The sequence below is a fragment of the Microcaecilia unicolor genome, chromosome 2 (genome assembly GCF_901765095.1).
Source record: "Microcaecilia unicolor chromosome 2, aMicUni1.1, whole genome shotgun sequence".
NCBI lineage: Eukaryota > Metazoa > Chordata > Amphibia > Gymnophiona > Siphonopidae > Microcaecilia > Microcaecilia unicolor.
The window spans coordinates 513,189,556-513,201,907 of record NC_044032.1 but is presented as its reverse complement, the minus strand read 5'-3'; the positions used below and the strand labels follow the sequence as shown (position 1 = coordinate 513,201,907).

General features: G+C 50.3%; 1 protein-coding gene across 1 annotated transcript in view; it reads right to left on the bottom strand.

The window, feature by feature from the left end:
- The window catches only part of LOC115461429, a 453,017-nt gene that overhangs the window by 86,533 nt on the left and 354,132 nt on the right, over positions 1-12,352 (bottom strand). The window contains exon 16 of the mRNA XM_030191224.1: positions 60-161. Within this exon, the coding sequence (XP_030047084.1) occupies positions 60-161 (102 nt within the window). The remainder of the gene's footprint in view (positions 1-59; positions 162-12,352) is intronic.

Sequence of the window (12,352 nt, the reverse complement as noted above, 5' to 3'; positions counted from 1 at the left end):
GTGCATACTGCAGCTTAGTAACAGGACCCCAGTTTTGGTATGGGAAGCCAAGTACTTACTTTGTAGTCATCTAATGCTTCATTTAATTTTTTCAAAAGGCTCTTGAAAATTGTAGATTTCACTTCATCAAGACCGTTGAACATTACATCATACAGTTTCACCTGCAAAATAGGAATAATAATAAAACGAAGAAGAAAAACTACACAGAAAGAAAAGTTTAGTTTTGTACTCTTTTCAGTTATTAGAAGTGTGCATGGCAAACATTTTCTTTTTGTTGTTTCAATTTTTAAGTACATTTCTTGCTTCTTTTTGTGTTTCAGGTTTTTTTGAATATAAAACAAATAAAATGCAAACAAAACAAAAGTTAACACATAAAGAAAGGCAAAGGTCTAACCACAGTCAACTGTCACCAACACAGCGAATGCTACATACCTGTAGAAGGTATTCTCCGAGGACAGCAGGCTGATTGTTCTCACTGATGGGTGACGTCCACGGCAGCCCCTCCAATCGGAAACTTCACTAGCAAAGTCCTTTGCTAGCCCTCGCGCGCCCGCGCGCACCGCGCATGCGCGGCCGTCTTCCCGCCCGAAACCGGCTCGAGCCGGCCAGTCCAGTATGTAGCAAGACAATACACTTCAAGGGAAGACACAACTCCAAAGGGGAGGCGGGCGGGTTTGTGAGAACAATCAGCCTGCTGTCCTCGGAGAATACCTTCTACAGGTATGTAGCATTCGCTTTCTCCGAGGACAAGCAGGCTGCTTGTTCTCACTGATGGGGTATCCCTAGCCCCCAGGCTCACTCAAAACAACAACATTGGTCAATTGGGCCTCGCAACGGCGAGGACATAACAGAGATTGACCTAAAAAATTTACCAACTAACTGAGAGTGTAGCCTGGAACAGAACAAACAGGGCCCTCGGGGGGTGGAGTTGGATCCTAAAGCCCAAACAGGTTCTGAAGAACTGACTGCCCGAACCGACTGTCGCGTCGGGTATCCTGCTGCAGGCAGTAATGAGATGTGAATGTGTGGACAGATGACCACGTCGCAGCTTTGCAAATTTCCTCCATGGTGGCTGACTTCAAGTGGGCTACCGACGCAGCCATGGCTCTAACATTATGAGCCGTGACATGACCCTCAAGAGCCAGCCCAGCCTGGGCGTAAGTGAAGGAAATGCAATCTGCTAGCCAATTGGATATGGTGCGTTTCCCTACAGCCACTCCCCTCTTGTTGGGATCAAAAGAAACAAACAATTGGGCGGACTGTCTGTGGGGCTGTGTCCGCTCCAGATAGAAGGCCAATGCTCTCTTGCAGTCCAATGTGTGCAGCTGACGTTCAGCAGGGCAGGAATGAGGACGGGGAAAGAATGTTGGCAAGACAATTGACTGGTTCAGATGGAACTCCGACACGACCTTTGGCAGAAACTTAGGGTGAGTGCGGAGGACTACTCTGTTGTGATGAAATTTGGTGTAAGGGGCCTGGGCTACCAGGGCCTGAAGCTCACTGACTCTACGAGCCGAAGTAACTGCCACCAAGAAAATGACCTTCCAGGTCAAGTACTTCGGATGGCAGGAATTCAGTGGCTCGAAAGGAGGTTTCATCAGCTGGGTGAGAACGACATTGAGATCCCATGACACTGTAGGAGGCTTGACAGGGGGCTTTGACAAAAGCAAACCTCTCATGAAGCGAACAACTAAAGGCTGTCCTGAGATCGGCTTACCTTCCACTTGGTAATGGTATGCACTGATTGCACTAAGGTGAACCCTTACGGAGTTGGTCTTCAGACCAGACTCAGACAAGTGGAGAAGGTATTCAAGCAGGGTCTGTGTAGGACAAGCGCGAGGATCTAGGGCCTTGCTGTCACACCAGACGGCAAACCTCCTCCAATGAAAGAAGTAACTTCTCTTAGTGGAGTCTTTCCTGGAAGCAAGCAAGATGCGGGAGACACCCTCTGGCAGACCCAAAGAGGCAAAGTCTACGCCCTCAACATCCAGGCCGTGAGAGCCAGGGACTGGAGGTTGGGATGCAGAAGAGCCCCTTCGTCCTGCGTGATGAGGGTCGGAAAACACTCCAATCTCCACGGTTCTTCGGAGGATAACTCCAGAAGAAGAGGGAACCAGATCTGACGCGGCCAAAAAGGAGCAATCAGAATCATGGTGCCTCGGTCTTGCTTGAGTTTCAACAAAGTCTTCCCCACCAGAGGAATGGGAGGATAAGCATACAGCAGGCCTTCCCCCCAATCCAGGAGGAAGGCATCCGACGCCAGTCTGCCGTGGGCCTGAAGCCTGGAACAGAACTGAGGGACCTTGTGGTTCACTTGAGATGCGAAGAGATCCACCAGGGGGGTGCCCCACGCCTGGAAGATCTGGCGCACCACACGGGAATTGAGCGACCACTCGTGAGGTTGCATAATCCTGCTCAACCTGTCGGCCAGACTGTTGTTTACGCCTGCCAGATATGTGGCTTGGAGCACCATGCCTTGACGGCGAGCCCAGAGCCACACGCTGACGGCTTCCTGACACAGGGGGCGAGATCCGGTGCCCCCCTGCTTGTTGACATAGTACATGGCAACCTGATTGTCTGTCTGAATTTGGATAATTTGGTGGGACAGCCGATCTCTGAAAGCCTTCAGAGCGTTCCAGATCGCTCGCAACTCCAGAAGATTGATCTGTAGATCGCTTTCTTGGAGGGACCACCTTCCTTGGGTGTGAAGCCCATCGACATGAGCTCCCCATCCCAGGAGAGACGCATCCGTGGTCAGCACTTTCTGTGGCTGAGGAATTTGGAAGGGACGTCCCAGAGTCAAATTGGAGCAAATCGTCCACCAATACAGGGATTCGAGAAAACTCGTGGACAGGTGGATCACGTCCTCTAGACCCCCGGCGGCCTGATACCACTGGGAGGCTAGGGTCCATTGAGCAGATCTCATGTGAAGGCGGGCCATGGGAGTCACATGAACTGTGGAGGCCATGTGGCCCAGCAATCTCAACATCTGCCGAGCTGTGATCTGCTGGGACGCTCGCACCCGCGAGACGAGGGACAACAAGTTGTTGGCTCTCGCCTCTGGGAGATAGGCGCGAGCCGTCCGAGAATCCAGCAGGGCTCCGATGAATTCGAGTTTCTGCACTGGGAGAAGATGGGACTTTGGGTAATTTATCACAAACCCCAGTAGCTCCAGGAGGCGAATAGTCATCTGCATGGACTGCAGGGCTCCTGCCTCGGATGTGTTCTTCACCAGCCAATCGTCGAGATATGGGAACACGTGCACCCCCAGCCTGCGAAGCGCCGCTGCTACCACAGCTAGGCACTTTGTGAACACCCTGGGCGCAGAGGCGAGCCCAAAGGGTAGCACACAGTACTGGAAGTGGCGTGTGCCCAGCTGAAATCGCAGATACTGTCTGTGAGCTGGCAGTATCGGGATGTGTGTGTAGGCATCCTTCAAGTCCAGAGAGCATAGCCAATCGTTTTGCTGAATCATGGGAGAAGGGTGCCCAGGGAAAGCATCCTGAACTTTTCTTTTACGAGATATTTGTTCAGGGCCCTTAGGTCTAGGATGGGACGCATCCCCCCTGTTTTCTTTTCCACAAGGAAGTACCTGGAATAGAATCCCAGCCCTTCTTGCCCGGATGGCACGGGCTCGACCGCATTGGCGCTGAGAAGGGCGGAGAGTTCCTCTGCAAGTACCTTCTTGTGCTGGAAGCTGTAAGACTGAGCTCCCGGTGGACAATTTGGAGGTTTTGAGGCCAAATTGAGGGTGTATCCCTGCCGGACTATTTGCAGAACCCACTGATCGGAGGTTATGAGAGGCCACCTTTGGTGAAAAGCTTTCAACCTCCCCCCCGACTGGCAGGTCGCCCGGCACGGACACTTGGATGTCGGCTATGCTCTGCTGGAGCCAGTCAAAAGCTCGCCCCTTGCTTTTGCTGGGGAGCCGCGGGGCCTTGCTGAGGCGCACGCTGCTGACGAGAGCGAGCGCGCTGGGGCTTAGCCTGGGCCACAGGCTGTCGGGAAGGAGGATTGTACCTACGCTTGCCAGAAGTATAGGGAACAGTCTTCCTTCCCCCGAAAAATCGTCTACCTGTAGAGGTAGAAGCTGAAGGCTGCCGGCGGGCGAACTTGTCGAATGCGGTGTCCCGCTGGTGGAGAGACTCTACCACCTGTTCGACTTTTTCGCCAAAAATGTTGTCCGCACGGCAAGGCGAGTCCGCAATCCGCTGCTGGAGTCTATTCTCCATGTCGGCGGCACGCAGCCATGAGAGCCTGCGCATCACCACACCTTGAGCAGCGGCCCTGGACGCAACATCAAAAGTGTCATAAACTCCTCTGGCCAGGAATTTTCTGCACGCCTTCAGCTGCCTGACCACCTCCTGAAAAGGCTTGGCTTGCTCGGGGGGAAGAGCATCAACCAAGCCCGCCAACTGCCGCACATTGTTCCGCATGTGGATGCTCGTGTAGAGCTGGTAAGACTGGATCTTGGACACGAGCATAGAGGAATGGTAGGCCTTCCTCCCAAAGGAGTCTAAGGTTCTAGCGTCTTTGCCCGGGGGCGCCGAAGCATGTTCCCTAGAACTCTTAGCCTTCTTTAGGGCCAGATCCACAACTCCAGAATCATGAGGCAACTGCGTGCGCATCAGCTCTGGGTCCCCATGGATCCGGTACTGGGACTCGATCTTCTTGGGGATGTGGGGGTTAGTTAATGGTTTTGTCCAGTTCGCAAGCAATGTCTTCTTTAGGACATGGTGCAAGGGAACAGTGGACGCTTCCTTAGGTGGAGAAGGATAGTCCAGGAGCTCAAACATTTCAGCCCTGGGCTCGTCCTCCACAACCACCGGGAAGGGGATGGCCGTAGACATCTCCCGGACAAAGGAGGCAAAAGACAGACTCTCGGGAGGAGAAAGCTGTCTCTCAGGAGAGGGAGTGGGATCAGACGGAAGACCCTCAGACTCCTCGTCAGAGAAATATCTGGGATCTTCCTCTTCCTCCCACGAGGCCTCACCCTCGGTGTCAGACACAAGTTCACGGACCTGTGTCTGCAACCTCGCCCTGCTCGACTCTGTGGAGCCACGTCCACGATGGGGGCGTCGAGAGGTAGACTCCCTGGCCCGCATCGGCGAAGCTCCCTCCGCCGACGTAGTCGGGGAGCCTTCCTGGGAGGTGGCCGCGGTCGGCACCGCACGCGGTACCGACGTCGGGGACCTCAACCTGGGCGATGGGCCAGCCGGCGCCACGCTCGACGGTACCGGAGGCGCAAGCACCGCCGGTACCGGAGGGGTAGGGCGCAACAGCTCTCCCAGAATCTCTGGGAGGACGGCCCGGAGGCTCTCGTTTAGAGTGGCTGCAGAGAAGGCTGAGAGGTCGATGCAGGCGTCGACGTCAGAACCTGTTCCGGGCGTGGAGGCTGTTCCGGGCTGTCCAGAGCGGAGCGCATCGACACCTCCTGAACAGAGGGTGAGCGGTCCTCTCGGTGCCGATGCCTGCTGGGTGCCGAATCCCTCGGCGACCCAGAGCTCTCGGTGCCGACACGGGGAGGAGACCGGTGTCGATGCTTCTTCGATTTCTTCCGAAGCATGTCACCGGAGCTCCCCGGCACCGACGAGGAGGACGTCGAATCCATCCGTCGCTTCCTCGGGGCCGAGACTGAAGAAGGTCGATCTCGGGGGGGCTGTACCGCAGGAGCCCTCAGGGTAGGAGGAGACCCACCCGAGGGCTCACCGCCACCAGCAGGGGAATGGACAGCCCTCACCTGCACTCCACCCGATGCACCACCGTCCGACGACATCAGCAGACGAGGTCCTGGTACCACCGACGTCGATGCAGCTATCCGATGTCTCGGCGCCGATGCAGAGGCCCGATGCCTCGATGCACTCGATGCAGGGGCGGCCGAGGAAGATGGTCTGGACGCTGACGACGTCGATGCACTCGAAGATCCCGGTGCCGATGCCGACGAAGAGCCCGAGAACAACACGTTCCACTGGGCTAGTCTCGCTACCTGAGTCCGCCTTTGAAGCAGGGAACACAGACTACAGTTCTGAGGGCGGTGCTCGGCCCCCAGACACTGAAGACACGACGAGTGTCGATCAGTGAGCGAGATAACCCGGGCGCACTGGGTGCACTTCTTGAAGCCGCTGGAAGGCTTCGATGTCATGGGCGGAAAAATCACGCCGGCGAAATCAAAAGCCGAAATGGCGACATTTGGAGCACCAAAATTTAGAGGGAGAAAAAAATCTCGACCGAGGCCGAAAAGAGGCCTACCCCGACGACGAAAGAAAACTTACCGGGGCAAAAAAGCTGGAAGTACGGGGAGGATTTACACGAAACCCGGCGAGGGGTTTCCGGAGCACTTCCCGACTAGGACAAAGCTTTCCCGAAGGAAAAAAACACGTTCAAAACAAATTGGACGCGCGAGGTCGACTTTCCGGGGCTCGACACGGCGAAAACACGACCGTACCGAGTGCGGACAAAAGAAGACTGGCCGGCTCGAGCCGGTTTCGGGCGGGAAGACGGCCGCGCATGCGCGCGAGGGCTAGCAAAGGACTTTGCTAGTGAAGTTTCCGATTGGAGGGGCTGCCGTGGACGTCACCCATCAGTGAGAACAAGCAGCCTGCTTGTCCTCGGAGAATACCATTTTACAATTGAAACCCCTGGGGTTTCCTCTAAACCCTATACCTTTCTGGACCCCATTTACCCCATCTGTGGGGTTGTTATAATCAAAATAAGATACGAGTGATTTCCATTTACTTCTGCCCTGCTGGGTAATGTTTTTAAAATAATGACAGATGGACCTAAGGCCAGTGTCATTTTCTTAGCATAGGTGTAGTTTGCCTACATATCTTGTGGGGTTAGGAGGGGGACGGGGGTAAAAGGGTACAGTACTGTCATACTGACAGTGTAGGGAGGGGACCAGTTAAGCAATTTAGAAAGAAGAAAAATGAAGACAATAGTAAACCAGATGGGATGACCTACACAGGCTACTGAATACGTTATTACAATTGGCTGCCTTGGCAGCAGTCCATAGAGCACAATGAGTATGGAAAAATAAGGACTGTGTCACAAAAGCTGAAAGAGAAACTAAGAGACCTTTATCCTCAGACTATTCCCAACCCTTCAGAACAACTAACGTCTGCTTCCTACTCATTATATTACATTGTTTATATACTTCATTTACCTGTAACAGTTCAATGCAGGGTTACAAGAAAAGAGAACTAGGCAGCAAAATTTTGAAATTTGTATACCATTCTCTATGCCAATATATCTCTGGGGTGACTCAGAAAAGTCTGAAGTGGTCTTAGAGAGTGAGGTTAATTTGCAGGAGATTCCTTCTATTGCCATTACATCAGGAAGCTCATCCCAGTTTGACTGTGTTTGCTTATTTGTTTATAGTGGATCCATAAGAAAAACTGGCTCTCTGGAAGCCCAGCTTCCTGACATAACTCCCCCAAAATCCTTGAAACTACCTTGCATTGCCAACTGACCGAGGTTCTAGATATGTTTCTTTTGCCAGTAGTTCACATGCCACAACTCTATTACTAATTAGAAAATTGGGTTATACCAGAGAGGGATTTTTTTTTAGCATATTTGGTGTCACTTTGGGACAATGATTCTAAGGTTATAAAAGCTTTTTGCATAGAAATCAGCACTTTTCAATGCTTATACTCCTCCAGGATGACATACATAGGAGATTAATTGGGATGGGGTAATTATATCCTCTTAAGGCTGAGTCAAGCCAACTTTTCCTGTCTTTCGTATACATTAAATCAGTGTTTCCCAAGTCCCGTTCTGTAGTACCCCTTGACTGAGGTTTTCAGGATATCCACAATCAATATGCATATCCACAATCAATATGCATGAAGTTGATTTGCATGCACTGCCTCCATTATATGCAAATCTCTTTAATGAATATTCATTGTGGATATCCTGACAACCTGACTGGCAAGGGGTACTCCAAGACCGGACTTGGGAAACACTGCACTAAACTACATTGCCCCTACCTTAGCAAGAAACAAGTATGGTACTTGTAAAAATCAGGAAAATTAACTCTACATAAGTACATAAGTACTGCCATCCTGGGACAGACCAAAGGTCCATCAAGCCCAGCATCCTGTTTCCTACAGTGGCCTATCCAGGTCACAAGTGCCTGGCAAGATCCCAAAACAGTACAATACAATTTATGCTGCTTATCCTAGAAATAAGCAGTGAATGTTCCCTAAGTCCATTTTAATAATGGCTTATGGACATTTCTTTTAGGAAGCTATCCCAACCTTTTTTAAACGTCGCTAAGCTAACTGCTTTTACTATATTCTCTGGAAATGAATTTGCAGAGATTAATTACACTTTGACTGAAGAAATATTTTCTCCGATTCATTTTAAATTTACTACTTTGTAGCTTCATTGCGTGCCCCCTAGTCCTAGTATTTTTGGAAAGAGTAAACAATCAATTCACGCCTACCCTTTCCATTGTACACAGCAATGTCTTCAAGATATGCTGTAACATGCTCCTGGAGTTCAACTAACAGACAATTCACCAATGACTAAAATGTACTAGCGGCATTTTTCATTCCAAAAGGCATCACAGTAAATTCATAAAGGCTAAATAGGGAAATAAATGCTGATCGCTCCTGAGCAGCAGCTGTTAAGGGAATCTAACAGTACCCTTGGCTAATTGTAGTCAGGTACTGGGCCCCAGCTAAGTGATGTAGCAACCCATCCATCTGGGGCAACAGATAGGCATCAGATACAGTACATTCATTAAGCCTGCTGTAATCTACACAGAAGCGGGTTGTGCCATCTTTCTTAAGAACAAGAACTATAGGAGAAGCCCAAGGACTATGAGACTTCTTTATTTATTTATTTATTTATTTTAGCACATTTATATCCCACATTTTTCCCACATGTTAGCAGGCTCTATGATACCTAAGGCTAGGATCTCATCAATTTCCTGCTTCATTTGCTTCTCCACCTCTGCAGATATTTGATAGGCACTCTGCTTCCCTGGCTAATGATCACCAGTGCCTACATTGAGATTAGCCAAATAAGTAATTCCTAGTTTAGTAGAAAACACATCAGCATACATTTACAATGCTGCTTCTAGCTGCTGTTTCTGGGTAGGGGTTAATTACTCCCCTAATGCAACTTGTTGTGTACACACCTATGGTAATGTCTCTGCTAGGAGGTCAGATAAAGGGTCACTATCCTGACACTCTTCTGGTGGGCTACACACAGCTAACACCATGGCTGTGCGATCCACATAGGCTTTTAAAATATTTACATGAAAGGTACGCTGCTTTCTGTCATGAAAGTCCATAGATATAACATAGTTTGTATTATTTAGGTGCTGTATGACCTTCTAAGGTCCCACCCAGTTAGCCTGAAGTTTATTCTGATGTTCTGCGACTAAAACAAGTACCTGCTGGCCCTCATAAAACTCTCTCTTGGGCTTTTGTTTAGTTTGAGCTGCCTGCAAGTTATCTCTGACAAAGCCCACAAGGAGGGGCGTTTTCGAAAGAAACGTCTAAGTTGGAATTTGGACGTCTTTTTAAAACTTCCAAATTCTCGTGGATATCCTACCCAGTTAAATATTTCTAGCAGGGCAGTGGCAATTTTCTCTGCTCCTATTGAGGATAAGGCTACCACTTCAGGATATACCTTTTCCCAGTCCGGCTAGGTATAGCTAGAGGCCACACTATACCCACAGCTATCCTCTCAAATGGCTCACTGATAATGGGTAAAGGTTTCAAGGGGGCTTGGGGGTGATCTTGGGTCTTACCACTCTTTGGCACGCATCACAGGTTTAACAATAATCAACTACGGTTCGAGATACTCCCGGCCAATAGAAATTCTGTATCAATCTAGTTCATGTGCGTGCTACCTCCCGATGTCCTGCCAGTGGAATGTTATGTGCAATCTTAGGAGTTGTTCTCTCTATGCTTTGGACACTGTAAGCTGTTTGCCTCCTGTCAAGGGCCTGTTAGGATCAATGGGATCATCCTCTCTGTACAGCAAGCCCCCATTCCACAGGATGCGATCTTTAAAAGTCTCACCGGTTGGCTGACCAGCCGTCTGTCTCAGGGCTTCCAGGTCAGGGTCAGAGTGTTGTGCTTCCTGAAAAGCATATGTCTGTCCTATATCAGTATCCATATCAGGAAGGGTCTCTGCTGGTGAATCTGACAAATCAGGATCAACAGTCTGATCGATAGGTGTATCAGATAAATCAGGCGGTCCCATACTCACAGTCCTGGTCACCTCTGGAACTGGTGCTGCTGGAAGCACTACAGTGCCTCTTCCTGCCACTTGGTCAGCTGGTTCCACCTAGACTGGCTCAGGATCTGGAAAGATGGTCTCTGCTGCTTTCACTTGTTGGGCCACTCGTGGCTGACTACGGGCCACCATAGCAGAAATGCTGACTCCTCTGTCAAGGGTAATGTTCATTGGCCCATGTCGGTCCCGCACAGCACTGGTACCGGCATGTTTTTCATTATGCCTACTTCTCTGTATCCAGGCTTGGTACCCAATCCAGGAATGCTCGATCAATGGATACAGTCTCTCTGGATCCATTGGCTAACACTACCTCTGCAGTGTGCCCTGGAAGAATAGCATCTTCCAGCACAAGCTTTGGTCATAATAAAATGTCCACAAGTCCAGCCACCTGGGTTTGATTCACAGTTACTAGGGTGCTACAGTTCTGTGGCAGCCCATCTGCTTTCTTGCTTGATGAATGACCAGTAACTTTTGGTGATATGGCTTCCTTCATGGGACTGGAGCTACCTACAAAAGCCACCAGCTTTGGTGAAGGAACTGGAATGCTCCTCAGTGCATGCTTGGGGTTTTCTGGGCAATCCGCTTTGAAATGTCCTGTATACCCACACTGGTAACAAGGATCTTCATGCCTAAAGTCTTTAGGTTTTGGGGGAACACAGGAGGGTTTGCTGTCTGAAGTTGCAGGGAAATTCGGCTTAGGCCCTATCTGCCCTTAGATCCTGGTTGTACAGATACAGACGGCTTCTCTTTGTCAACCAGGGATGGCTAGCCACAAAGATGTCAGCCAACTCAGCTGCCTTCTATGGAGTACGGATCTGATGATCTTGAACATGTTCCCTCATCTCTGGACAACAAAGCTGAAGAAACTGCTCCAGGACCATCAGGTTTTGACAGTTCTCCAGGGTTTTAACCTCAGCTCCACTGAGCCACTGCTGTAGCTTGCTGTATCATTCACCCCCTTTTGCAAAGTCAGGAACTTTAGTCTGTAGGCCTCAGGGGTAATGGCATAATGGTTGAACAAAGCTTTGTGCACCTCCTCAAATGGGAAGCATGCTTCTATGGACAGTCCTTGGAATGCCTCAAGTGCTCTACCAGTGAGTTTTCCTCCCAAATAGCGCACCCAGTCTTTCTTGAGAATCTCATTGAGGCAGCAAATTTTTTCAAAGGCAGTTATATATCCATCTATGTCACCTTGGGTATCATCAAACTGAACAAACAAGCGTAGAGGATGGGCTGGAGCTTTGGATATGAGCCATTTCCAGCTGGAATTCCCACTCTTCACTCCGCAAATGGAATTCCCATTCTTCAAGCCACAGCTGGTCTATCCGTTGACACTCTACCATGTAGAGCTGCCAGATTTCAGCTGGTGTGGCATCTGGCCCTGCCAATTCACTGGCCTCTGTCCACAAGGAGTCTGGTCTCTCCCTAGGAGAACTCTGCAGAGGCTGGTCCTGCCACTCCTCCTCGCTGAGGTCATCCAGTCACTCTTGTGTTAGGTCAGGCATATCTGGTTTCTGACAGCTGCTGCTAGTCACCATCAGCACGCTGCTAATCTCCTAACACTGCCAAAAAAAAAAACTGAATAGGGAAGGGACCCTGTTACTGCTGTACTCATTCATTGTGCTCTGTGTCTGGAGGTTACAGATTAAAAAAAAAAAAGACTCTGAACCACTCAGTGGATGGTGACCCTCACTCCACGCACTGAGCCTGACAGTCTCACCATGCTGTCACCAAAAAAGAAGGACTGGTCGCAAGATGGCGGCTGATTGAGATGCATAGGAAGCAGTTCCGGTTGTTGCAGCTCAGCTACTTACTCTTTACCTGTTTAAACTATGCCTAAATGAAGAGGCAAACAGCGAATTGGACCTGCAACTCCTGTATTGCCGAGGACTGCAACAATTGACCGCTTCCTCTTATCGGGTATGAGTTCGGGACTATCCTCGCTGCCAGGTGGAGCGGATGGAGGTCTCCCGCTCCCACGGCTTGAGGTGGAAACAACTCTCAGTCCTGAAGTGAGAGTTCCTCCTCCGATGCCGGCGGCAGTGTCAACTACGGCTCAGAGTAAGCCGCCTGAGCAAGTCTCGACGGGGTCTCTTGACGC